This window comes from Pollicipes pollicipes, unplaced genomic scaffold, assembly GCF_011947565.3.
Source record: "Pollicipes pollicipes isolate AB1234 unplaced genomic scaffold, Ppol_2.1 Scaffold_4219;HRSCAF=4965_pilon_pilon_pilon, whole genome shotgun sequence".
In the NCBI taxonomy this organism is placed as follows: domain Eukaryota; kingdom Metazoa; phylum Arthropoda; class Thecostraca; order Pollicipedomorpha; family Pollicipedidae; genus Pollicipes; species Pollicipes pollicipes.
The window spans coordinates 29,738,001-29,762,492 of record NW_023596448.1 but is presented as its reverse complement, the minus strand read 5'-3'; the positions used below and the strand labels follow the sequence as shown (position 1 = coordinate 29,762,492).

General features: G+C 50.5%; 2 protein-coding genes across 2 annotated transcripts; both read right to left on the bottom strand.

Moving 5' to 3' along the window:
* Positions 1 to 2,803: 2,803 nt before the first annotated feature.
* LOC119095312 (dermokine-like) lies at positions 2,804 to 5,277 on the bottom strand. The gene is made up of 3 exons (XM_037218162.1): positions 5,159 to 5,277; positions 4,120 to 4,313; positions 2,804 to 3,238 (listed from the first exon to the last, which is right to left on the bottom strand). The coding sequence occupies exons 2-3, from the start codon at positions 4,297 to 4,299 to the stop codon at positions 3,086 to 3,088; spliced, it is 333 nt and encodes a 110-aa protein (XP_037074057.1). The 5' UTR covers positions 4,300 to 4,313; positions 5,159 to 5,277; the 3' UTR covers positions 2,804 to 3,085.
* A 4,454-nt stretch (positions 5,278 to 9,731) lies between these two features.
* LOC119095310 (uncharacterized) lies at positions 9,732 to 11,050 on the bottom strand. Its single transcript, XM_037218160.1, has 3 exons — positions 10,939 to 11,050; positions 10,431 to 10,616; positions 9,732 to 10,209 (listed from the first exon to the last, which is right to left on the bottom strand). Exons 1-3 carry the CDS (start codon positions 11,005 to 11,007, stop codon positions 10,069 to 10,071), a joined length of 396 nt encoding a protein of 131 aa, XP_037074055.1. The 5' UTR covers positions 11,008 to 11,050; the 3' UTR covers positions 9,732 to 10,068.
* Between the last annotated feature and the right edge of the window lie 13,442 nt (positions 11,051 to 24,492).

Below are 24,492 nucleotides of genomic sequence, written 5' to 3'. Positions count from 1 at the left end.
CATATTGTATCAATGAGTTCAGCCCAGTCCTCAACAAACAGCCAGATTATATCACAAAATTGGGTTTTTTAGGTTTTGGATGATGCCTACCGTTGATGTGGCTGCGACTACCTTTCATTGTGCTGTTTTGTTTCCATCACCGATACATTTCACACACATACAAGTAACCTGTTGTATGTGCTGGTCTCTGTGCACGTTTGTGTACGCGGCTAGGTCGGCATGATGTGCGTAGGTGGCTGGCAGAGACGACCGTCGCTGCTACGCGTCTTGAACGTTGGACTCTCATATTATCAAATAGCATTTTTGTGCCCGGGTTGCAGAATGTGCCGGCAGATGTCCTTAGTCGGCTGCCGGCGCTTCCGACGGCGAGGACCGGAGACTGACGGGTGCGCAGCGCGGTGGATGACGATGAAGGGCAGATCTAGGCGGTCAGAGAGGACATCATGCTGCCAGCCACAGCCGAGAACACTGCCGGGGTTTCGAAAAGGAGCCGCCCTAGGTGCCGTGCTGGGCTGCGTCAGGTCAGATGCTTGGCCAGGGAAGGTTGAACAGGTTCCAGTGCAGCCGTGCCTCAGATGTAAGGAAACTCTGACAGACAGAAGCCGACGGATGCCTGCAGATGGGTGAAAAAAGGGTTATACCAGGCAAATTCAGAGATCTGTTTCTATGAGAATGGCATGAGGGGTACATGGATCTACGCAAAATAGAATGTTTGGCACGCGGGTTTTTGTGGCGGCCTCGTTTGGACACGCACATTGCAAAAATTGTAAGCAGTGCTCCCGGTGTCAAAACCACGCTCAGATCCCTCCTACACCCACTGTGCATCGATGGGTATATCCCTCGGGCCCACAGAAGAGAGGTCATGTGGATTTTGCGTCCCATTAAGGTAAAATTTACTTGGTGCTCGTGGACGTGTTTTCAGAATGCCCGGAGATAGAGGAAATGTGAAGATCACCAGCTGCAAAACCGTACAGGATCTACCCAAGATACCGGCCGCGCATGGATTTCCCAGGACTCATGTGTCCGGCAATGGTCCACCTTTCACGCCCGAGGGATTCAACAAACATTTGCAGTCTCGAAGTATTTTTCATCGCTTTATACCGCCGTATCATCCAGCTTACAGCGGGCAAGCTGAATCGAGTGTCAAGACATTCCAATCGTTTTTGAGGAGGCAGGGTGAGAATGCGCACCGGGTCTTGGTCGTGCCTCGGCTTCTGGCCGGCACAGAGTGACCTTGTGCATGACCTCTGGGAGCTGATGCTTGGGAGGTTATCTTGCACCGAGCTTTCACTTCTCAATCCCTCTGTATCCCTGCAGACGAAGGGCTCCGAAGGGATTCGTACTCACGAGAATTCGCCACCGTGATCGCCACCTGGCGGTACCACGAGTACCGCCAGGTGATCGGGTACTGCTGAGAGACCCGTGACCGGGTTCTTCAATCAAGTGACGCTAAGCGACCGTGGTTGCACGTGTTGACCGGCTGGTCCACGAGGTCTGCTTAGACAGCAAAACCAGACGCACATGTTTGGACCAGCTGCTGGCGGACGAGGCGCGGGAGCCCTCCCAGGGCCCGCTCCAGACCTTGGCGATCGTCCCTGAGCCCGTGACCGTGCAAAATGATCCATTTACAGGCTTGTCCGTAGCAGCAGATTTGCGCGGTCCAGGGTTCGGCTTTGACCCGGTGTCACTACCGAAGGCTGCGGAGACCGTACCGAATGTCTTGCGGCCTCAGTGCGCAAGTGATGGCCGGGTGGCAGAACCGTTGGAGAGGCTGAGGCAAAGGTTGTTTTTTGTATAGGGGGAATCGTGATATGTGCCGGTTTGTGCGCATGTTTGTGTGTGTGTGGCTGGGCGCACCTCTGGCCTGACTGGATGGCACGACCGAGGCCACCGGGCAGGGTCACGTGACCCGAGCTGCAGTCCGCTCGTCCCGGCTCTAGAGCACGGGTCAGCTCGGCAGCGGAACTCACGGCCGGTCCGGGCGTCTGGCCCTTCGTTGTATTATATGTATATATATATATATATATATATATATATATATTGCGTTTCCGCATATACATCATAGCCATAAGAATATTTGTCTTTACCGTGCTCCAATATGCTAAAAAGATAGCGATGTACAACTTTCGTTCCTTAACAGCTCAAAACTTATCACTTGTGCCAGTTATATTTTTTCGGAGGGTGAGATATCACCTTGAAACTTGATAATATGAAGATTAACACGAATCTGTAATTGATTTTGTGTGCAAACATTATTTTACGTTTACGACATTGCAAAGTTAGAAGCCTGGGACTTCCAACAATTTATCAAAAATGTAAGTAGTGCGGAATCAATCGTTTTCAATCAAGCATGCGTGCGAGAAGAAAAAATACATAAAAGAAGACGATGTTGTGTCAATATATCCCAAATTTTGTAAATCTGAAAAGCTAGATTCATCTATCTGTTTAGTACGGGTAGGAATTGGCACATCTTTGCTTGCTAATTCTGTCGTTTTCATTTCACTTGAATAGTGACTTTCTTCTTAATTGGTAGACGCTCTTTCAGTGCATGCGTCGGTCTTCGCTGCCTGGTTCCGGTCTCCCCGCCGCCCGGCTCCGGTCTCCCCCGCCGTCCAGCCTCGATCTCCCCTCCGTCTGGCACCGGTCTCCCCCGCCATCTGACACCGGTCTCCCCCTCCGCCTGGCACCGGTCTCCCCCACCGCCCGGCCTCGATCTCCCCCTCCGTCTGGCACCAGTCTCCTCCGCCGCCTGGCACCGGTCTCCCCCATCGCTCAGCCTCGCGGCGGGTGATCATCACGCCGCTCACTGTTCCATCTGGTGTATTGGGCCGAGTCGGCCCCACACGCCGCCTGAGATTAACGGTAACATACAACAACACAGGCTTTGTGAGAGCAACCCTGAGCAGAACTGGGTTCAGTGGACCACCGTCTTACTGCCCCGTGGCCGGCGAAGCAATGATGAACCAACCGAAATGCCCATCGCAAAGGTAAATCGGTGGACATTGGAGATAACCATCCTCTCCTAGTGGAGCTATGCACCGGACGATGTAGCAGCCCCGAGCAGAACAGCTCCAGCTCCGGCGGTCTAGCCGAATCTGTTGTAGCTGTATCTGTTGTTGGTGTACTGGTTAGACTGCGCGCTGGTGTCGGCCCTCTGCGAGTTGCCGAAGAAGCCCGAGCTGGAAGACTGGCTGGCCGACCCGCGGTTGTAGCTGGATCCACCGTTGCTGGCCGAACCCTGCAGGTCAGACAGGTCAGACAGGTCAGGCTTAGAACAGGGAGAGCTCCAGTTGTCGCCGGTCAACTGATTTGAACAACCTTGCGGGTCGGCTAACTGACCTGTGAACGACCTTGCGGGTCGGTTTATGTCGCCGGCATCGATTGCTGACAGCAAGTATCAAAAGATGCCAGGCAACGTCATGCATTAGCCGGCCAGTTCATGGGGAGCCACTTAGCATACTTTGGGGGCCTGACCTCCCCCCCCCCCATCCCATACTCAATGCATACAAGCAAAACAGAATATTGGGCCAATGAAACGCAGCAAGAGTCCGAACCGCGCTAGGCCCGAAACGCATCACTATCTATTCCAGTATCATCAGACAGCATCATTGTCCCTAACACGTCGGCTTCAAACACGAAGTCAGCCGTCAACAGCAAAATAGCTTTAGAGCCGATTATTTGTCTTTAAGCTCAATCTTGATACCTGGGGAGCAAATCAACACGAGCGAAATTTTGGGGGCAATCAGGAGGCGAGAACAGGTAAGGCCAGATTTGTTCCACCAGCCCCAGGCGATTTTAGAAATCAACACCTGCACAACAAGACGGAAACGCCAGTAACACCAGTAACACCAGCAACACCAGTAGCAACACAGAATCCCGATCTAACATTTTTTTGACCCAACGGTTACGTCACAGGTCATTGTGCCCTTCCGATCCATTATTATATTCATTGAAAAGATACGCTACCAGATTACTCTACCGCTGAGTAAAAAATCCCCTACGGATTTTCCTCAGGGACCCAATCGGTGCGTGTTCTACGCGAGCGTGGTGAGGGCACCGCCCACACTGACGACGCCGCACGATCAGCACGGCGCGAGACCGTGACGGTGCTGCACTCACCCCGGCGCTGGCTCCGACGGAGGTGATGCGGCTGCTGCCCTGGTTGCCGGAGGTGAAGCCGGACACGACGTTGGCGTTGGCACCGCCGCTGGCGCTGCCGCCGCGCTGGTTCCACCAGGCCGGCACGGGCACGCCGGCGGCTACCGCCACCAGACACAGCAGAATCGTGGCTGTCTTCATGGCTTGGTTTGGTCCTGCCGACGGTCCGCTCGCTCAGGAGGTGATCCGAGGCGGGAGTCTGAGAGTCTGAGTCTGTCGGTGACTCAGAGTCTGAGTCTCTGAGGGTCTGAGTCAGAGTCTGACACCGTCGTCACGTGGACGCAGCGATAGGCTCAGCTCTCGTGTGAAAGAATAGAGCGCGGAGGCTGGGCAAACCGATGATCTATGAGCGTGGGACTTGAGATTTACGATACATGGGTGTGACTCTCGAAGGCAAGCGGTGCGATTATACCACCACGCTTCGGGAAGCCGGACGGCCAAGGGTGCGAGTGAATAACGTGGAGATGCTGGCAGAGGCTTCCACCACCGAGCTCACGTTTGCAAGGAGGAAAGAGGTGCGAATATGGGGAATGATTGTTATGAAAACTCAACGGAGCTAATAAGACCGAGTTATCCCAAAGCCCCAGCCACAAACAACTCGACAGTTTACGGACCAAGGCTGTAGGTATAACGGATGCACTGAATTACGTCTTAGAGTCACGGCAGACAGGTGTTGAAGTAGGCGCACAATGAAGACCAGATCAGAAAAGCTAGTCTTGAAAACAGGCTCAAATGGTCAGCCCCCTTTCGTGCGCAAATTTTTAATCTGTTGCTGCTGCTCAAACTGCGGCAATCACGTCAACAGCAACAGCATTCTTTCACGGTCGTATAAGATGTCCAGTTTAAGCCAACAGCGATAATGATCGGTGTGTTGTTAGACACGGTGTGTGCCATCAAACTATTTAATCACACATGGTCCTTTAAAAACCTAAAGATGAAACATTCGACCTGTCGGTTCCATAACGCGGAAAACAAGCGAAAAATAGCCTGGCAACAATACCTGAGCAAGCAGAGCGTACTCGTCCGCGCGGGCAGCTGACTGCGTAGAGCTTGCTGACCTTCCTCAATCGCCAGCTTTATACTGGTCCGACATGAGCGGCCGACGCCTGGGAATTCCCGGAGCCGCTGCCGGGGGCGGGGCCGGATTTGGACCGCTGGCGGCGCCCGGCTCGCTCGGTTCGTTTTACGAGCGGCCGCCTCCTGGGAGTTTCCCAGTGCGGCGCCGGCGGCCGCGCGGGGTGTGGGCCGCAGAAGCCGCCCGAATTCCGCTTCCCTGACCCTCGACCGGGACGAGACCGGGGTCCAGTTCGTTGACCCCTGGCTGACCTCCAAGTGGGCTGTTAGTGCGGTCGCGGCTCAGCGCTGGCTGACCTCGTGCACGGCAGCTGGGCGGACGCGAAAGGAGCAGGCTTCTTGTGTGATGTAGCGCGCAGGCTCGTTTGCTTTGCTGTTTTGTTACTAGTCAAACGAGAAAGCTGAAGTTTGGTTACCGAGAAGAAAAAAAAACTAGAAAAACCGGAAATATCGCGCGCCGTCTTCGTCACGTTCGGTTGTCCGTCGTGGTCACGACTCCTGATGTGTTAGGAGATCGGTCATTTTCTGTGCCTTTTCTCTGCTTTATGTTTGTTTTTGACGATTTCACGAGCCATGGCGTGGAGCGATGAGTGGTGCGGGAGGATCTCCAGACTGGATAGACGTGGAGCACGGCGTGGTCCGGGGAGGATCTCCAGACTGGATAGACGTGGAGCACGGCGTGGTCCGGGGAGGATCTCCAGACTGGATAGACGTGGAGCACGGCGTGGTCCGGGGAGGATCTGTAGACTGGATAGACGTGGAGCACGGCGTGGTCCGGGGAGGACCTCAATACCGGATACGCGTGGAGTACGGAGTGGTCCGGGGAGGACCTCAATACCTGGTAGACGTGGAGTTCGGAGTGGTCCGGGAGGATTTCCATTCCGGATAGACGTGGAGCACGGAGTGATCCGGGGAGGAGCTCTAAACACGTAATCCACAACGTCTTGCACCGCACAGTCATCTGTCGCTACCTTGAAGTCCATCGAATTCTGCGGGTTTGGCTGTGCTGTGTAAGTCAACCGGGTAATAACAGCCAAATATCGCGTGATTGATTCAGAGCTCGGATCACAAGCACCGCTTACTGTGGGCAATAATCCCCAAAAATCCAACCGATTTGGAAATTCGGATCAAGTCTTTAAAAACAATCGGGCAGGGGCGGGCATACTCCAGGTTTTCCTTGCCTCAAGTAAAACTCAGTCGACCAAAGCTACCAACACGTAAAAGCAACGACGCCAAACATGATCAGGGCAAGAAGACTCGTCAAGACGCGCTGGGCACGTTGTGCCATGTTTGCTGCCGTCGGTGCAGAACAGGAGCGCAGGGTTTGTTGGGAGCGGCCCGTAAGTGTCTACTCTTGAATGAATATCTCTGAGGGATCAGAGGCGAGGAGAGATGTGTATGACTTCTCTCGACAGAAGGAAATCCTTAACGTAGAGAGGAGAAAAGCGGAAAAAGACCAGAAGTAGGCTGAATCCAAAGCGTGCAGGGGAAAAGAGTTGAAATGAAAAACAAAAAATTAAAAAACGATAAAAGCGAGAATGAAATGCTTGTCTCCATGCGGTGTTGAAAGCACCGATAACGCACCGAGTGACGTGAATGGCCATGGGCCTGGACGAAGGACGCAAACTTAGATGGATTCCATGGTCGCTTGTTTTATTCAAGCCTGGTGGGAAGCTGTTGCAATTTTCACGTAATGGGATACGCGCCTACAGCGGCCAGAACACAGTGTTTTTTATCAGCTTCGCCCGCAAGTGATATGAGGTGACCAACACGGCCGCGATCGCATCAGGCACAGAGCCATTGGTTGACCGCGGTCAACCAAGAGTAGTCGTTGGTGAAACTCATACGCTGCTATGACACTCGATGGGTATAAAGTCAAGCCTGGGTATTTGCTCACTGTCTACTGTTGGACAGCTCGATAGCACTTCCCCGGTAATCGCCACATCACAATGATGCATTGCTGAATTTTGTTGGATAACTGGAGGTCGTTAACGATTGCCAGCAAAGCTATTTTGACCAAAAGTTGCGTCTCTGGACATGTTTGCACCGTCCTAAATACTTGTTTAAATAGTTGACGATGGAAGTCACTGGCATTATATCCATCTCATATAAAAATTGGGGCAAGGAGTCAATGGTCTTTTAAACCTGGTGTTTGGCAATGACTTCCATCTCTAATGTGACCTATCTAATGTGACCTGCACCTATAATATGACATCCCCTGGCCCAAAAGCACGACTCAATGGTATGTGTTAGCAGATTGATCGATTTGTTCGTGGAAGAAAACTACTTGAAACCGTGTGTTTACAGCAGCGTTGGATATGACGGTCTGCTGGTACTGCGATCTTATGCTCTATCTCCTCATGCATGGAGTAGCTTTAATTGAAATATGCTACCACTAGTGGTTAGCCTAGGAAGCCGCTTTTGTTATTACGTTACGTAAAGTTTTGACATTGTTTTGGCAAGATACTGACAATCTCCTATGCAGCAAATATCTTTGGGCCCGTCTCAATGTTTAGTTTTTGTGCAACAGAAGCAAAGAAGTGCGATTGTCATTCCGGTTGGGTTGATCACATGCACCATTTTCCAAGACAATATGTATTCCTTTCTTCAACGCCGCGTTTGTAATGAAGGTTGACGAAAGCTTCCCGACATCGTTTTCTTTACGGCTTTAGCTTGTTCAGTCTTCGAGATCCTCGGTGAGGTGGGGGCGGTGGTGGGAGCAGGACTCCCGCTCTCTCCCGCCGTTGCCTAAACCTAAGCCTGTTTAAACCTTTTACCTAAGCATCAGCCCCTGCAGGGACATCGCTCCCGAATCGGTTAGCTTCTTATCCAAGTTAATACTACATCTTTCAATTCTGAGAAGCCAGTAGAACGATGCGGGAAAACCCACCGCTTTTTATGCATCTAGGAGTTGACCTTAGCCGACTTTCTCTGTTCAGCCCGAAACCCTACCTTATTTTATGAGGCTATTGCCTTGCATCTACTAACAAAGTAGGTACCAACGTATGCAGACAGGTTAAATGCGTCGTATACATGCAGCGTGTTCGGCCTGAATGCATCATTTAAAATTTGTATGCAAAAGATAAAGTTCGTGTTATGTTCCGGATGCCAAACGCAGCCTGCCCGAGAATTGGACAAACGTTCCTGACTGGATGGCTGGGCCTCGTGTTCCATTGACACCAGCTGGCTAGTGATAACTATTCTTGTTGCGACTTACCATCATTTCAAGGCAATTGCTTCAAACACATGTGATTGCATGTTAAGTAAAAAATTTGTCACTTCTGATTCTATTTAAACTGCGGAGCGCAATGTTCAGTTCGGTGGTGTGCAAGTCATCCTGTTCTTCAAAACAACGCACCTGCGTCTCTTTCTTCATGTCACTTGGCTGAATGTCAAGGTTGTTTATTTCCGACTCGTTTGTTGAATGCAAGTGAAGTGTGGCTCTGTCTGAGGCACCCTCGAACAAGTGAACACTCTTCAGGGTGTCAGATATTGGCCGTAAACTTCAATTGTGGATCGAGTTTTTCATCGCTGACAGGGTGGTGAAAACTTGCGGTTAAATATGCCACTGTGCATGAGAAATAGATAGTTACGGAACGATCCCAGGCTTGTGACTTAGATCCAAACTTGCAGTTTCTAGTGAGTACTTGCCCATGTAATTATTTGCTGAGACTTAAACTCTTAAACAGACCGATTTTTGGAATGCGCGAATCATTCATTTCTTTGCTGCTTGCTCCGCTTATATGTGTAGCATATACGTGTATATATAATACACATATATTTATATGTACATATATACATACATATATATATATATATATGTATATTTATAGACATACATGTGTGTATAATGTAGTGACATATCCCCGTAATAATATCGTACATAATGTAACATAGCATATGTCATCCTCATACCCGTCATGGAAACCTAAAAAATAAGAGGAAAATAAAAGCATAATGCAATGCAAAAAGCCGATGATTTTTCGCAACTTACAAAACACGTATGGGTTCACTTCGCATTTACGGTGGTGACCAATGAGTATATCATACGCTTCACGCCGCATTTGCGGTGGTGACCTACGAGTATATCATATACTTCGCGCCGCATTTGCGGTGGTGACCTATGAGTATATCATACACTTCGCGCCGCATTCGCGGTGTGAGGCATTCCTCCAGTTTCCGGCAAGCGGTAGAGCAGAGGAGCCGTCATGTGGCGGCCGTGTTGTGACCCTGTTAAGCACCGGGAACTCATCGTTCCGCCGTTTACCGGCGCGCTAGGATGTCTGGGTAACACCAGCCAAAGTGCTGAGGTGGTGCTGAGTTGTCCGTTCGGGGTGGGAACAAGACGTTCTGCTCAGATGAATGTGCGGGGAGCAGAGGAATCCGCCGGTGTTTAATGTTATGGTTAATGCTGCCCAAAAGTTTTCACGCATATGCGTTATACCAGCAGTGAAATATTGCATTCGTTCGTCTCGATTTCTGATCGGAAAACATGCCTCTCGTTTACTGATGTGTGATGTATTTGTCGATAGAGCTGATTTTCGAAGATGCTGCGATGTGCATGATCAGGCATGTAACATCTCGAACGAGTACACGCAGACACAACAAATCTGCGCTGCACAGTAATACGAACGCTGATCATTTGTGCCAGCTGTTCCGAGTCAGCGGAAGAAATAACACCAGCCATGATAACTTGGCTCACTCAATCGACGAGTTTCATTGCACCTGCATATAGCCTCTGCCGCAGCCTTGCCCCCGACATGGCACATATAACGACAAGACAACCGCGCTCCGTATGGCATCAAGCTTGCTCGACGCGGTAACAGCCAGCGGCTCTTATCCAAAGTACCGGCGCCGTGTGAACTGGTTGGACTGGGCGTTGGTGTTGGCGTTGGAGAAGCCGCCGAAGATGCCGGAGCCTGACGTGAGGGAGGCGCTGCCGGAGCTGTAGCTGGAGCCGCCGCCGCTGGTGGAGCCCTGGGGAGAGATGGGTCAGCGTCAGACGGCTGCTGGTGGACTGCTTGACATCTGACATCTGGCACTGACACCTGACACTGCTTGACGTGTTCGCATCAGTGGCCGCCTAATGTGCAGCGGTAGCCGCGAATGTGCGGTCTGACATCCGCGCGAAAAAGGTTTCCAACAGACGGAGTCGATCTCTGTGCGATATGTGACGGCACAGCCCTTCTCGAACTCACGTAAGCTTCGGCGCTGACCGAGTTGATAGCCGACGAGCCGCCAAACCCGTTCTGCGTGGCCGACACCACGTTGGCGTTGGCGCCGCCGCTGGCCTGGCCGCCCCGGTTGTAGAACCAGCTGGGTGCGGGTCCCGCCAAGGCGGCGACGCAGAGGAGCAGCAGCACGGCGACAGTCTTCATGGCGACCTGTGGGCGTCGGTGCAGCGGTTACACCACCGGCCCGACACGCCTGGGCCGACGCTGCGCTGGGCCGGGCTGGGCTCGGCTGCAGACCGACGGAGCGGCAGCCTCGCCGCTCCATCGGTGAAAGCTGTGGTAACTGTAGCGGGCGTGGCCGCTTTGGAGCGCCATAGCGCGTCACCATATCTGGCAATGGTAGAAAATGTGAATTCTAAAAAGCGAGACATTAGCAAAGACTTGCCTGCGAATCAATTCGCGAAACATTATCTTGCCGCAGCCAGTGCTCGGCACGCCAGCTGACCTGCAGGACTCGGGGCGGCTGACCTACCTTGTGAGTACCTGCTCGACTCTTCGTTCCGTGCTGTGGACTGCTTGTGACCTGGCGTCCGGCCGGCATTGTTTTATACGCGCAGCGGACGGCGGCAGGCGCGTGGGGAAGGCCGGTCTCTCCTGCGCCGGCGGCGGCCAGCTCGCTCACCAGGGACGTCCGCGCTCTGCCGGCAAACAGCCGGCCGGCGGCGGGCCGTCCGGCGGCCGAGGCACGCGAACTGGTCAGGCCGGGCGCGGCCCCGCCGGGCTCGCGCGCGCCGCCGCGCCACCGCTGACGCGACGCGCGCCGGGCTGTGATGCGACTACTAAAAACGGATTACTCGGGTAGATTTGATGTGAAACAGCGGGTGGGGGGGGGGGGGGGGACGTGCGAAAGAAATACAGATCTTAGGAAGGAAATTGTGTTCGTTGAACGAAGTGTCGTAGCACGTTTAAAACACGGCTACATTTTTAAGAGTGAATTCAGAACCAACACCTAAGCACAAACTTCCACATATAAACGTAACTGTTCTTAAACTTTTAAATTTGGACCGGAAGACTAGATGCAGAAAGAAATTGAAAAAGCTGCTGATGAATTTTGGGGCTTTAGGCCGTGTTCAGAGTGTCGATCAATCAAGAGTTGTTGATGGTTGAAGGCGCGAGCGACCTGAACCGATGACACTACCATCCTAACTTTATTGATACATATTGGGAAAGGTCAGTGGCTGAGACATAGTCGCGCAGTGCACATATATTCCGGTTTTGTTATCTTGTCACGCAAGGTTAAAGAAAAATTGTAGCGTTCACTCAGCCGAAATTCACACCTGACAAAAGTATTTCTACGTTTCTGAGAAAGCTTATATGCACATATGCATGCTTTCGTAGGGTCATAAGTGGCGACCTGTCCCTCAAAACTTTTTAAATGCGTTTTCAGTAAGACATTTGCCTTCGAAAGGGCATCAAAGAGCTCCCGACATTTTTTTGGAATAAGCTGCACGCGGTGCTGGGTGTGGTACTGACATTGCGTTTAGATCACTTTCATATATTTAGTACAATGCTGATGCCTCTCACCGGGATGATTCGTGACGTTCGCGTAGTTGCCCATTCGCTTAGGAGGACTTGAGCCTCTAAAACTTGGGCTTCAGCCCCCCCCCCTCGCCCAAACCTTAAAAATGTGTCAATTCCGGAGAGAAACTCGTTTGTTGGCGCACTGTTTTGGGTAAAATGCGTCAACTCCAACTTTCAGCCTCCTAACTCATTTTGCAGACCGCTATCCCTGATACATAACCTGCAGCCTTGTTCTCGAGATAATGTCGGCGACGATTCGCTGAAATTGACAGATAGTGATAGTTTCTCGCAGTAAATGCCATCCAATGAGGATTTCTGGCATGTTTCTAAGCTTTATCCAAAGTCATCGGAGGTCAGGCTAGGTAAAACTTTGATCATTTTTAATCAGACTTGATTTGATAAAGCCCATGCATTTTAAGCACTTATGTTTAAACTATGTTTAAGCACTAGGTATACGTCTAGCAGTTTTGAAAAGTATTCCTCCCGTTGATCTACGTGTTGACGTCGCTTATTTAATTTACTATATAAGTGAACGGGCTTGTGCAAAGCCATTCCTGTTCTTTCGACCTGGCGTGACATATGAAAGGTCACACCTGTCAATGTCTTCTAGTTCTGATCCGACAGAGGTTTTCATCCCCTTTAATCGCTATTTTCCTCATTGGCTTGGCATGCTTAGTTCTTGGAATATGAGGAGTCTAGAATGAATAAAAAATTAAAGGTAATGTAATTCCCATGAATTGGTTTAAGTTATCAAAGGCCGTATTTATCATTTTAAATCGCACGTATGCGATACAGTTTGACAAGAGCTTTCCAATGTCGTTTTCATCGTAACTCTAGTTTTCCCCGATGTTTGAAATTTTAACGGAGGCCTTCTAAGGACTTTGTATGTTTTGACTGATGTTGTAATTTGTGATATATAGTTATAGAATATATCGAACAGCGATGTCATTCATTTTTGTGTTTCACATGAAGTTGCTACAGAAAAAAATATTTCGGTGTGTTTCGTAACTGCGCTGCTTATATTGGCGTCACAAAATACCGCTGTGTCGTTCGTCTTACTATTGACAAAAAAAGGATTATCCATGGCTGGGTAACCTTGAACCGCAAGCAACTGCATGCATTTGTCGAATGGATGGGAATTAGGTACCATGATCGGTGCGTTGCTCAACGCAGTTTTTCTTCTTGCTTTTTTCTTCTTGTTTTTTGCTTTTGGGGTCACTTGCGATCAGCATAAGTTTCTTTCTGCTATGTTTTTTAGGCTAAACGATCACCTATACAGGATTGGGCAGGAGTGCCTTTCTGTCCAGCGACGGCAGAGGTCAACAGCAATATGAGGAGACCGAAGTCGCAAAGACGCGTTCCTCCCTGCCAAGGAAGGTGAAAAACTAGTTACATGAAGATTACACACAAAAAAAACATGTTTGCACCTCCCTGACTAGACGTGGTGATGGTTGTGGGTTAAAAGTGGTTTATACTAAAAAGAACAGAAATGTTATGAGACTTTGAACTTGCCAATATTACCAGCAAAGTGCCTCATATATCAAACAAAATATATATATATATATATATATATATATATATATATATATATATATATATATATATATATACGCATACGCACACGCACGCGCACAAGCATCAAGATTAATTCGAACAAGAATCGAGTCAAATCGCTTATATAACCATGTCGGAGGCCAGGGATTCAAATCAAGCTTCATTCATTGAAGATTGGGGAATGCCTGATATGATTCTGAATCTGAACTAGATCAAGCACAAACTTACGCGTGGCAAATGAACGATCAATGCAAAGAATCCGTTGGATACACTAGTCACCACATTTCGTTGAATTAGGTTCGTCTGACCAGGTTAGGTTCGGTTAAGTTTTGGTTAGGTTAACCTGGGCTAGGTTAGATCATACGCTGATGGTCAGGCTAGATTACGTTACATTAGGCCAGCTTGGGCTGGGTTACGTTATATTGGGTAATGCTTGGTTAGACTGGCGAGGTAAGGTTGGGTAACACCACAAACGACCAGTCAGGAACCTTCGGCACCCCGCACCCTGTACCCTTCAGCGCCCCGCACCCAATACCGTGGACGTCTCGGGTTCTGTTGACCTTTCTGCACCCCATGATCTTGCGGCGAAGGATCCATGATCTGCTCCATGGTCTGGCGGCGGATTATGGTGGGGTGCGAACAACCACATTAAGCCCATATCCGATATATCACCAGCGAGCACTCACCTGCTCTCACCCTTCAGTCACATTCCTGGCGATAGTTCGAAGGGCGAACTTTTTTTCATGACTCGACACTGATCCCGCTGGCCACAATAATAACGACAGTTAAGGTTTGATATCCAGCCAATTTTAAACTAGACTTTAATCTATGTCCCAAGCCAATATAAAAGGGCAGCGCTTTTGCCAGCTAATCATTCAACGTTCCGGTATTAGCCTCGCCGATATTGATATGCTTCTTTGTCGTTATTGATCTGTTGCATTGTCGATGTTGATCTGTACTTTGTCGACATTGACCCGTTGCTGCCTTATTCGTTAATCGCCGTCAATCTAACATTTTTTCCCGTCAATATCTGTCTTGTCCACATTTTCCCATCCAACCAATTTGTCCAAGATATTTATTCCTTTCGTTCTTTGCTCTTTCAATATTTTTAAATCATTATTTCTCTAATATTTTTCCACAAGATATTCGTCGCTCGCATGTTATCTACTTCTTGTGGAACGTCGATGCTTACCTTAATTCGTTAACTTCTTCTGCTTAAGGCCCCCGTGTCAGTAAACCATTTAAGACACGCGTGAAAAATACATGAAATAAATACTGATGATCCCTTGCATCCGTAATTGGTGTCACCTGGCCTGACCCTGAGCAGCAAACTACGAAGAAAATCACGCTCATACAGTCACGAGCGACAGCTAGCATATATCTCCGCGTGGACTGCGCGTGGACAAGCTGGACTCACGTCAACATTAATTCGAGGTGGGTCAGGGAAGCGTTCAAGGGGACGGGGGACGCTGAGCACGGACCAGCTCCGTCATCAAATTTTGGTGTACGTTTATATGCATATGATATATGCAAGTATCACTTACTGCGGAAACCGAAAACGGTAGGATGAAGTGAAGCGTGTGGAGGGGTTTCAAGTTGTTCCATATCGGTTTGATACAACTAATCGTTCTCTATGACGGTGATAAATGATGTCTGATACCACGACAGCGGAGCGGTGAATGTGTCTACTCAGTTTTGCCAACTGCACTCAAGCGGATCCGAAAAGGAGATCCAGGCTGTACAGCGCCAAAACTCAATGAGGCGTGACGAACACGCGCGTCCCTGAACCGCGAAGGTCAGTTATCTCTGCGGCTTGCGCGCTGCTGGACCGGTCAAACAGGTGATTTGTGTCTGCATATCAACGCAGGTGATTCCCCACCAACTATCATGGGCATATCATGGGATTCCCCGACTATAATGAGCATATATGATCCCTTGCATCCGTTATTGGTGGTATCTGGCGTGACCCTGAACAGCAAATTATGAAGAAAATCACACTCTGCGTCGTCTAAATGTTCCAATCAAGGTTCCCTTGTTCGGAGTAGAGATTTGACGTCACGTAGACCACCATCCCACCATTAATTGGTGCCGATGTTGGATACGAGTAGTTTGACCAGAACAAAAGATATCCCATGACCTTTGTTTTATAATAAGATACCGTCAAACAGGTTTTTCTTAGTTTCTCTAAAATAACAGAGGGTTCAAGGCTCGCCTGGTGTCCTGGCTTACACCGAGCGGGCAAACCCATGACAAGTTTACTTAGAAAGCATTAATAATCGGGCACGCACCTTTCCAGTACAGCGATCCTTCTGCTTGCAGCACATACAGTCATCGTCTGCGTTTTGTCACCAGGGAACTTGGACGATTTGGATCCTTCGCCGCAGGGTTGTTAGAATTTCACATTCCTTGGCACGTTGTTTAGTTCCAGGTTATTTGTGGTCAATGGACCGCAATCTCCGATCACTACAGCTTAGCATGCATATAACCGCAGAGAGAGAAGGAGAGACAGAAAGAGAATCAGAAAAAGGAAGAGAGAGAGAGAGAGAGAGAGAGAGAGAGAGAGAGAGAGGGGGGGGAGAGAGAGAGAAAGAGAGAGAGAGAGAGAGAGAGAGAGAGAGAGGGAGAGAGAGAGAGAGAGAGAGAGAGAGAGAGAGAGAGAGAGAGAGAGAGAGAGAGAGAGAGAGAGAGAGAGAGAGAGAGAGAGAGAGAGAGAGAGAGAGAGAGAGAGAGAGAGAGAGAGAGAGAGAGAGAGAGAGAGAGAGAGAGAGAGAGAGAAAGAGAAGGAGATATAGATTGAGAAAGAGATAAAGAGAAAGGGAAAAGAGAAAGAGACAAAGAGACAGAGACAGCGACAGAGACAGAGACAGAGACAGAGATTCACGGCGGGACAGTTCATACAATATTGCGTGATGTCGGAGACCATCTAGCCTGTTACGTTACTTCCGTGTCCAAGTTTCCGGATGCCAGCCGCTGTTTCAAACGGCACGTCAGCGTGCCACGTCCGGCTGCGCGCCGGACTTTCCAACAGTTGTTATTCTCCGGAAGACGCCGCGGCCAGATAAAAAGCAGCGGCTCAAGCCTCTTATTTGTCGCTGTCATTGGGCCTTTTGTAATTCCGATGAAGCGCGCCTGATTCTTCAGAAATATTTTCGCCACGCTGGATTGTGCACAATACATCCAAGCTTGATCGGACTCCAACAATAGCAGTGGTTTTCACATTATGCACGATGCGGTGCTAACACCGAACATTGATGTGTGCAGCCTGGGCTGTGGGCTGTGTACAGCGGCTTGATAACTGATCACACAATGCTCACACACTGATGCTTGCCGCCATTGGTTGTTTGAGTTACGTTGTTAGGTTGGGAGTGCACACACACACAGAATTCAAGTTTTAAGCTAAGTTTTAAGCTTTAAATTTTAAGTTAAGTTTGGATACTCATCGTGCTGCTGCTTATTCCAACGAATGCCGACCACAAACACAAGTTCTAATGAAAAGTCATTTACGGTGCAAGAAAACATACAGGAGAAACACATTTTTCCATACATCGGTTGGCTGCCGATATCAGTGAAAAATCTTCTCCGGAAATAATATCACAGGTCGAGCCCAGGACTCACGTCACGCAGAGTAAGTCGTCATAGCGTGGTTTACAGTCGCAGACTGATTGAGCCACGGCCGTGACCGCCGAGCGCCGCGTGCGGCCGTGCGCGCGGTACGGCGCTCGTCTTCGTGCCCCCCCCCCCCTCCCCTCCCCATCCCCTCCTATCCGCCGTCAGGCAGCGCGGGCAGGTCTTCACGCCCGCCGCCGGGAGTCGAGACACGAGAGCCTCTGCATTTGAGAGCCTGCCTCTGCATTTGAGAGCCTCTGCATTGCGTTCCATACATTCCATCCCGAGCGTGTAACGTCACTGATTATTTATCCCCAGAAACAACACCTTTATACTATGAATAGCCACATTTTTTCGATGATGCTGAGTCAGTTTGCAGTTTTGTTGTAGTTGTTAACATGATTATGCCGTTTTTCTTCATCGGAGATCCACCTTCTCCCACGGAAAACTGCACAGTGCTTGTGTGTAGTACGCAGGGGTTCGGCGGCCAAGAAAAAAGTTAGGAGAATGGTCCAGAAATTTCGAAGAGCGCGGACGGCGGATACAAATACGGGGCAGCGCCGGATCTGTGTAAGGTGCAGTATAGGTGTGCCCTAGTGAGAACGACTCACACGTTTTCAAGCGTTCTAGCAAGCAACGCGGAGCATTGCTCGAGCACGTGACCAAGGCCATGCCTTCTGCCATCGACAGGCCCACCCCCTGTCCACCCGGACCCGTGGTCCCTATCAAGGCTGTCCTTGTCCTTGGCTTCCGGGTCGGAGCGCCCGTCGTTGCCATTAATAGTCGGGGATTCACCTGCGTTAATATGCAGTTATGCGTGAACCGTTCGGCCTGTCCAATGGCGCTCAAGCCACAGAGATAAATGACCTTCGCGGTTCAGGCGAGAGCGCTTACGTCACAGCACACCGGCAGTGTTGGCGCTGCGCAGCCTGGATCTCCTCCTCGTGCCCGCTTGGTCGCAGATGGCAAAATTGCGCAGACGCATTCACCGTTTTGCTATCGTGGTATCAGACGTCAATTATCACCGTCATAGAGAACGATTAACGATATCAAACCGATATGGAACAACTTGAAACCCCTCCACACCCTTCACTTCATCCTACCGTTTTTGGTCTTCACAGTAAGTGGCACATGCATATAACGCATGCATATAAAAGCACATGAAATTTTGACAAGGGGACTGGGCCGTGCTCAGTGTCCCTCACACCCTTGAACACTCCCCTGACCCACCTCGAATTAATGTTGCAGTGAGTCCAGCTTGCCCACTCGCAGCCCACGCGGACGGGATGCATGCTAGCTGTCGCTCGCAGTTGTCCATGGTATGGTCAAACCTAACCAGGAAGCACACGGCACGAAAACTATTGTGCATATAGTCAAGATGGTAGCATATGAGCATTCTATCTGGGTCCCAGGTGGGGCCTAAGCACCAGTCCGCCTGCATCTCATGTTGGCCTATGGTCAGCTTGCCAGCATGCGGCCCGTTTGCATCTGAGTCTACGCCGCTCTCCCTTGTTGCAAACTAGCATGTAAGCGATAAGAAAATATCCAACTATGGAAGGCAAAGTGCAAAAATTAATGCACAAGTGCAGAGGATATCAGCATATGGGCAGTCCATCTGGGTCCAACCTTGAGCATAAGGACTAGCCTATCTGCAGCCTACGTTGACATGATCCTAACGTGGCCACACACATCCTACATGAGCCCGTGCTGCTCTCCCTTGTTACGCACTCATTTGTACATGATATAGAGAAATCCAATGAACGAGCACAAAAAAAGTCTGATGCACCTGTTCCAAATATGGTAGCGTGCGAGCGGTCCATCTGGGTCCCAGATGAAGACAAAATACCAGCCCACCTGCAGCCTGCATGAAAATGAGCCAGGCTTGTCCACGATCCGCCCATACAGACTCAGGAATGTCAGGAAGGAGCACCTCAGGTCTGAACGGCAGGGACACCTCTCGGCCATCCGGAAAAGTGTTAGTTGCGGACGCGAACCGCCCGACCCAGGGAGCGCTACTATCTAGCGCCTTCACTGCCCACGCGATGCACCAGTAGATTGAAAATGGCGTTAATCCGTTGCGACGATGCGCATGCGTTCCTTAAGACGACCTGTCACCAAAACTAACATATCGTGGTATGGCCTCGCGATGTTTGTTTGCAAAAATGCTGGTAATATCTTCACAGGAAATGGTATCGCGGCTTAGGAAAGAGGAGTTCGCCGAAGAACCCACTCGCGGGAATGGAGTGCTTAACACGATCGGCGAATAACATGCTCATTGGATAATGCCGTAAAACTTAACTTGACTGCCGCCAGCTAACAACGGGCTAAAGCGAGTTCATGTCTTTCTTGACGGCCAAGTAAGAATATTTAATTCCCGGGACTTTGTTCATTCACACCAAGCAGGTCACGCAGCCCTTTCCCCCCCCCCCCCTCCCCTCCTTGAAGAAGAAATCCCCGGATTTGGCCTATTTGTTCATGAAGGCATGTTTTTCTCTGTTATTTCCGATTTTTACCTTGTGTGATTGCAAAAAAGCCGGAAACTACAGCCAAATCAATTTGGCATGAAGTTTATAGTCAATGAGCCGAAAAAAAATTATGCGTTAAACGACTACATGAAATTGATCGACGGCACTGTTCATTTTGCAATGGTCCATTAGACTCTTTTGAAACCGACAGAACTAATAAACTTTGTCAGAATTTGTATTTGACCGTACAGATATATCAAAGACCCTGCGAATACAGATCAAAGATAAAAATGGGTCATTGCTTTGTTCTAACATGGCCAAGCCCTGTTTGTCTGGAAATATTCGATATTCAATCAGAATAGATAAGCAACACAACTTATGTAACGTAGTTCTGAACACGCGTGCCCGCATATCTTAACATCTAGAGCCTCGACGCCGAGCGTTGCAGTTTTCGTAGGCCGCGCAGCCTCGGCCCCGTGGCTAACACTAAGTCAAGGCGAGCAGGTGGACGAAAATGATGACACATCTGGAAGAAGTACCTTTCAACCCATTAGGACGTAAAGTCTTACATGTAGAAGATGTTCGGGTGTATATTTTGCCTGTGCGATTTTTATATTGGTGATAGTAACGACTCCGCCTTTACATCACCGCGAAGTGGCGCTGGAGTCTGGTGGTGGAACCGGAAGAGTAAGCGTAGAATCTCTGTTTTTCGTGTTGCTGTGACTACAAATCTGTTCACGGGACAACCTCAAAGTTGCAAAAAAAGATTCACGCAGTCTTACTCATCTATTTTGTCTGAACTCTGCCAATTGCTTTTGAAAGATATCTTAAAACATTATTTTACCATGGTCGTTCTTATGCGCAAGGCCTACGCTGTCTGGAGTTAATTGCAATGTCCAACGCCGCTCGATTGTACGGAAACTGCAACCAAGGCCATTGCTGTCCTTGCTCCCGAAATTGTGTGCGCGCAGGCTCAAACCTTTTGATGAAGCTTGTTTCACTAGTCGATTCTGCAAAGAAAAAAAATGAACGTTCTCGTGCAAACGTTGGGGCCAAAAGGGCTGAAGGCCATTCTGTTCTATTCGAGATCACATGTCGGCTGGACCACCCCACACACAACGGCGAGCTGCCGCACGCAACGCCGACAGGGATAGACTCAACCCACGCGCCCGAGCAGCACCTTTCGTACTCCTTCCAAGGCTCATCCCCGCAACACGATCCGCGAGCGACTGTCCGGCACACTGACCCGGGGCATGGTCCGCCGCTACATCTGTCCCATCACGAGGTGTCCTCCGGCTGCTATTATGGCGACACGGGGCGGGATCCCTTACCGATCTGAAAGCCCCCGAATGGATACATCACATCGCATTGGTCCGCTCCCTGACGCGGGAGGCCTTCTGATGCCGCCCCGCGCATCCTGGCTTGACGCAGGAGCCCTGACGGACACAACATCCGTGATCACCGCAGGGGGTCAGGTCGCAGAATCGCCGCAGGGAGTCGGCTGGCATTTGAGTGCCCGGCCCTGCGGGCCGGAGCCCCTGAGTGCGACCTCCGGCCGGCCTCTAGGGCCCTTCGGGCACTCAAATCGGGCCCTTAATTGTGGGTTCCGATTGGCCCGAACGGCCCTTGGAATCCTAGGGACGGGGGTAGTTTCTTAGTGCCCCTTTGCCTCCCTCTCCTGCCTGCGCTACTGACATCAACTAGCTGATGCACGTGGGCTGGGATAAAAAATGTCACGTCATCCCGCTCGTATGTTCGAGGAGGCTCGAAGAGCCTGGAGGGCCCGCCGGGTCCGACGATCAAGGGCCCGATTAGAAGGTCTAAGGGCGCGAAGGGCTGGTCGGAGTCCTATTCAGGGGTCCTGGTTTGCGAGACGGACCCTCAGATGACAGTCAGAGGGCCCTTTGCTCCGATCGAAGACCCTCTAACTCGATATTGGCCTGCATGGTGATGAGACAACACCAGTACCACACAATCGGCTCTGTGTTGGTATAGGCCTGAGAGACCACTTCCCAAGCAGCGACAAAGCCGGGGCCAACTATTTACAATGGTCGGGGCCCCCGTATCTGTCAGAGGCCCACAGAGCCTAACAAAGGGTACTTTGCTCGCAAAGGGCCCCGAGCCGACCAAGGGAAGCGTGCGGAGAGACCCGAAGACAGATCTGGGCGGTCCAACGGAACCGACGATCGAGGTCCCGGTTGGAGGACATAAAGGCCTGAGGGACTGGTCTTAGGTCACATAAGGAATCGTGACTCGCAGGATCGTGTTCTGAAATATCAGTCAAAGGTTCTCTTGCACCTTTTGAGGACCCCTGAGACGATGCGGGTGTCTGAGTCGGCCGGAGACCACGAACACCAAACAGTTGGCTCCCTGTCAGTCTGAACCTTAGGGTTCTATTTCCCACGCAGGAGCAAGGCCGGGGGTAAGACATGCATTGGTCTGGGTCGCTGAAACAATGGTTGGGCCCCTGTGTCGGTCAGGGGTCACAATGCCTATCAGGGGGTCATGTGTCGACTAGCCGTTGTAGTCGACCCCTTGCCGGCCAGCGGCTTTGTTTGGGGAGGTCCTAAGAAGGCTGCAGGATCCCTCGGTACCAAAGATCAAGGGCCCGACTGGGTGGCTGAAGGACCCGAAAAGGTCCTTCAGCCACCCTAATGTGACCTTGGCTGAAGGTCACACTAAGGATGCCCTCCCGCTTCACGGACCTTGGCCTTAAGTGTCAGTCAGGGGGCCTCTTGCATCGATTGGGGACCCCCGGAACAGTGTGGGCCTCCATTTCGGCCAGAGACCACCAACACCGAACAGGAGGATCATGGGGCCCATCACTTCCCGAGAGCGATCTCCAGCCCTGATCGGGGGACTCAAGTCAGCATTGCGGGATGGTCTCCAAAATTATATTAAGTGTTGCCCTTAGGCCAAGACACATACCAGTACGGTTTAAAAACTTGAACAAACCCAGCGTTCCAGTCCGAGACCGCTAGAAATTTCAGACGGATTCAATTGGCTCACAAGCAGAGAACAATAACAAATGCATACAATTATAGCGTGTTGTTTATCAGTAAACAGTGATAATAATGTTTGGCTTGTTATTAGACGCACGCAAAATCTGCGGTCATTAATACCGCAATCTCCTATGACAATCTTAACAGTTAACGACGATTTTAGCGGATTTCAGCAGCGAAATAGTGGAACACCAGCAATCTCATTAGATTCGGACCAGTGACCAGCGCATCACCAAATTTTGCCAACGCTCTGAACAACTGAGTCTCACCACCCCTGTCAGAGCAACTTTTTCCCTGACCTCACATTCATGGCAAAGGTAGTGGGTGCCCCTTAAAATCCATGGTGGTCTTGAGGGAAAAGAGACCATCGGAAACTGTTGCATACCCTTGCCAAATTCGGATTCACCTCGTCACCATGTTGACGGAGGGGTGATGACCCCCATGCTTAGCCGGGCCACTAATAACTCGTCAAACCTTTTGTTAAAAGCATTTTAAATGTGACCCAGTGGGAATGTAAGACTTCTCTCCATTTGGAAGATGTGTTTCGCCTCGCCCTCCCCCCCCCCCCCCAAAAAAAAGAAGCTGTTTACGAAGCTCCAGCAATGGCCGCCTCTTTTCCCGAACAAATAGACGAGTGGAAAAGGCTGAATGAAAAAAGTCGGAAGTGAGGAAACTCGACAGGCACAATGGTCAAATTGGGAAAAGTCGAAGCACAAAAATCAAAAGAAATGCAAGTCGACAGGGATAGCAGACGAACAGGAGAAGCTCCAAAGGACAAGACTTCGACGGAGACCAAAGTGGACACGTAACGAGCCGAAAGCACAACCTCGGCAGGGATAAAGGTCAATATGGAAGTGCAAAATGCTAGAAGTCAAAATTATCTCAAATAGAAAGGTCATAAGGATTTGACGTGGGGTATGAGCGGAGGATGAGCATGATGAATGGATGAGTGGATGTCGATGATGTTGAGTTTTAGCCATGGAGAAACAGATGGAACTGGATGAGGCTAGATGGGACGGGAGCGGAGTGGGCGGGATCGGACAGGACCAGATGATACCAAAGGGGACGGGACGGGACCAGATCACGCCGGGCGAAAACAGACGAGATGGGATCGGATCAGATGGAACCGGACGAGACCAGGTGGGACCAGATGGGAGTGGACTGGACCGAGCCGGACGGCACCAGACGAGACCACACCTGAACGGACGTAATCAGACAGTATCAGGCGGCACCAGACGTGGTCGAAGGGAACCGGACGGGACAGAACGGGACCAGCCGGGACTAGACGGAGCCAGGCGAATTCTGACGGAACCGGACGGAACAGAACGAGATCAGCCGGGACTAGACAAAACCAGGAAAATTCTGACGGAACCAGACGGAACAGAACGAGACCAGCCAGTGCGAGACGGCGCATGACGCTATAGAACGGGGTAGATCGGGACTAGACAGATTTTAAGGTGGTTTTCGGGAAAGCTGCTACCTAATGGCCTGAACGCGACCCCAAAATAAAGCTTTCAACTGTTTTGCGACATCACCTGGCTTTCGCCGGCTGCGTGGCGGCGCACGGCCTCGGTCTCTCCGGCGTTCTTCTCAAGGGAGAGGGAGGGGCGGGGAACCACAGGGAGGCAGCAGGACAGCGGGCGGCGCGTGATATGCGACTGTGTCGGCAATGAGCCCGCGTGTGCGTTATGAAACCATAAAAGTAATCACATCGTGTTGACCCGCTCCACACATGAAACTATTGTGATTGGCTTCAGCTGGAGGGAAACCTTAAAGTTCCTGGTTATTGGTGAGGGGTGCAGCCTTCCCTCCCCCCCCCCCCCCCACACTGAATAGGAAACTACACCCATGTGTTCGGCATTGTGAGTTCAGAGTTCC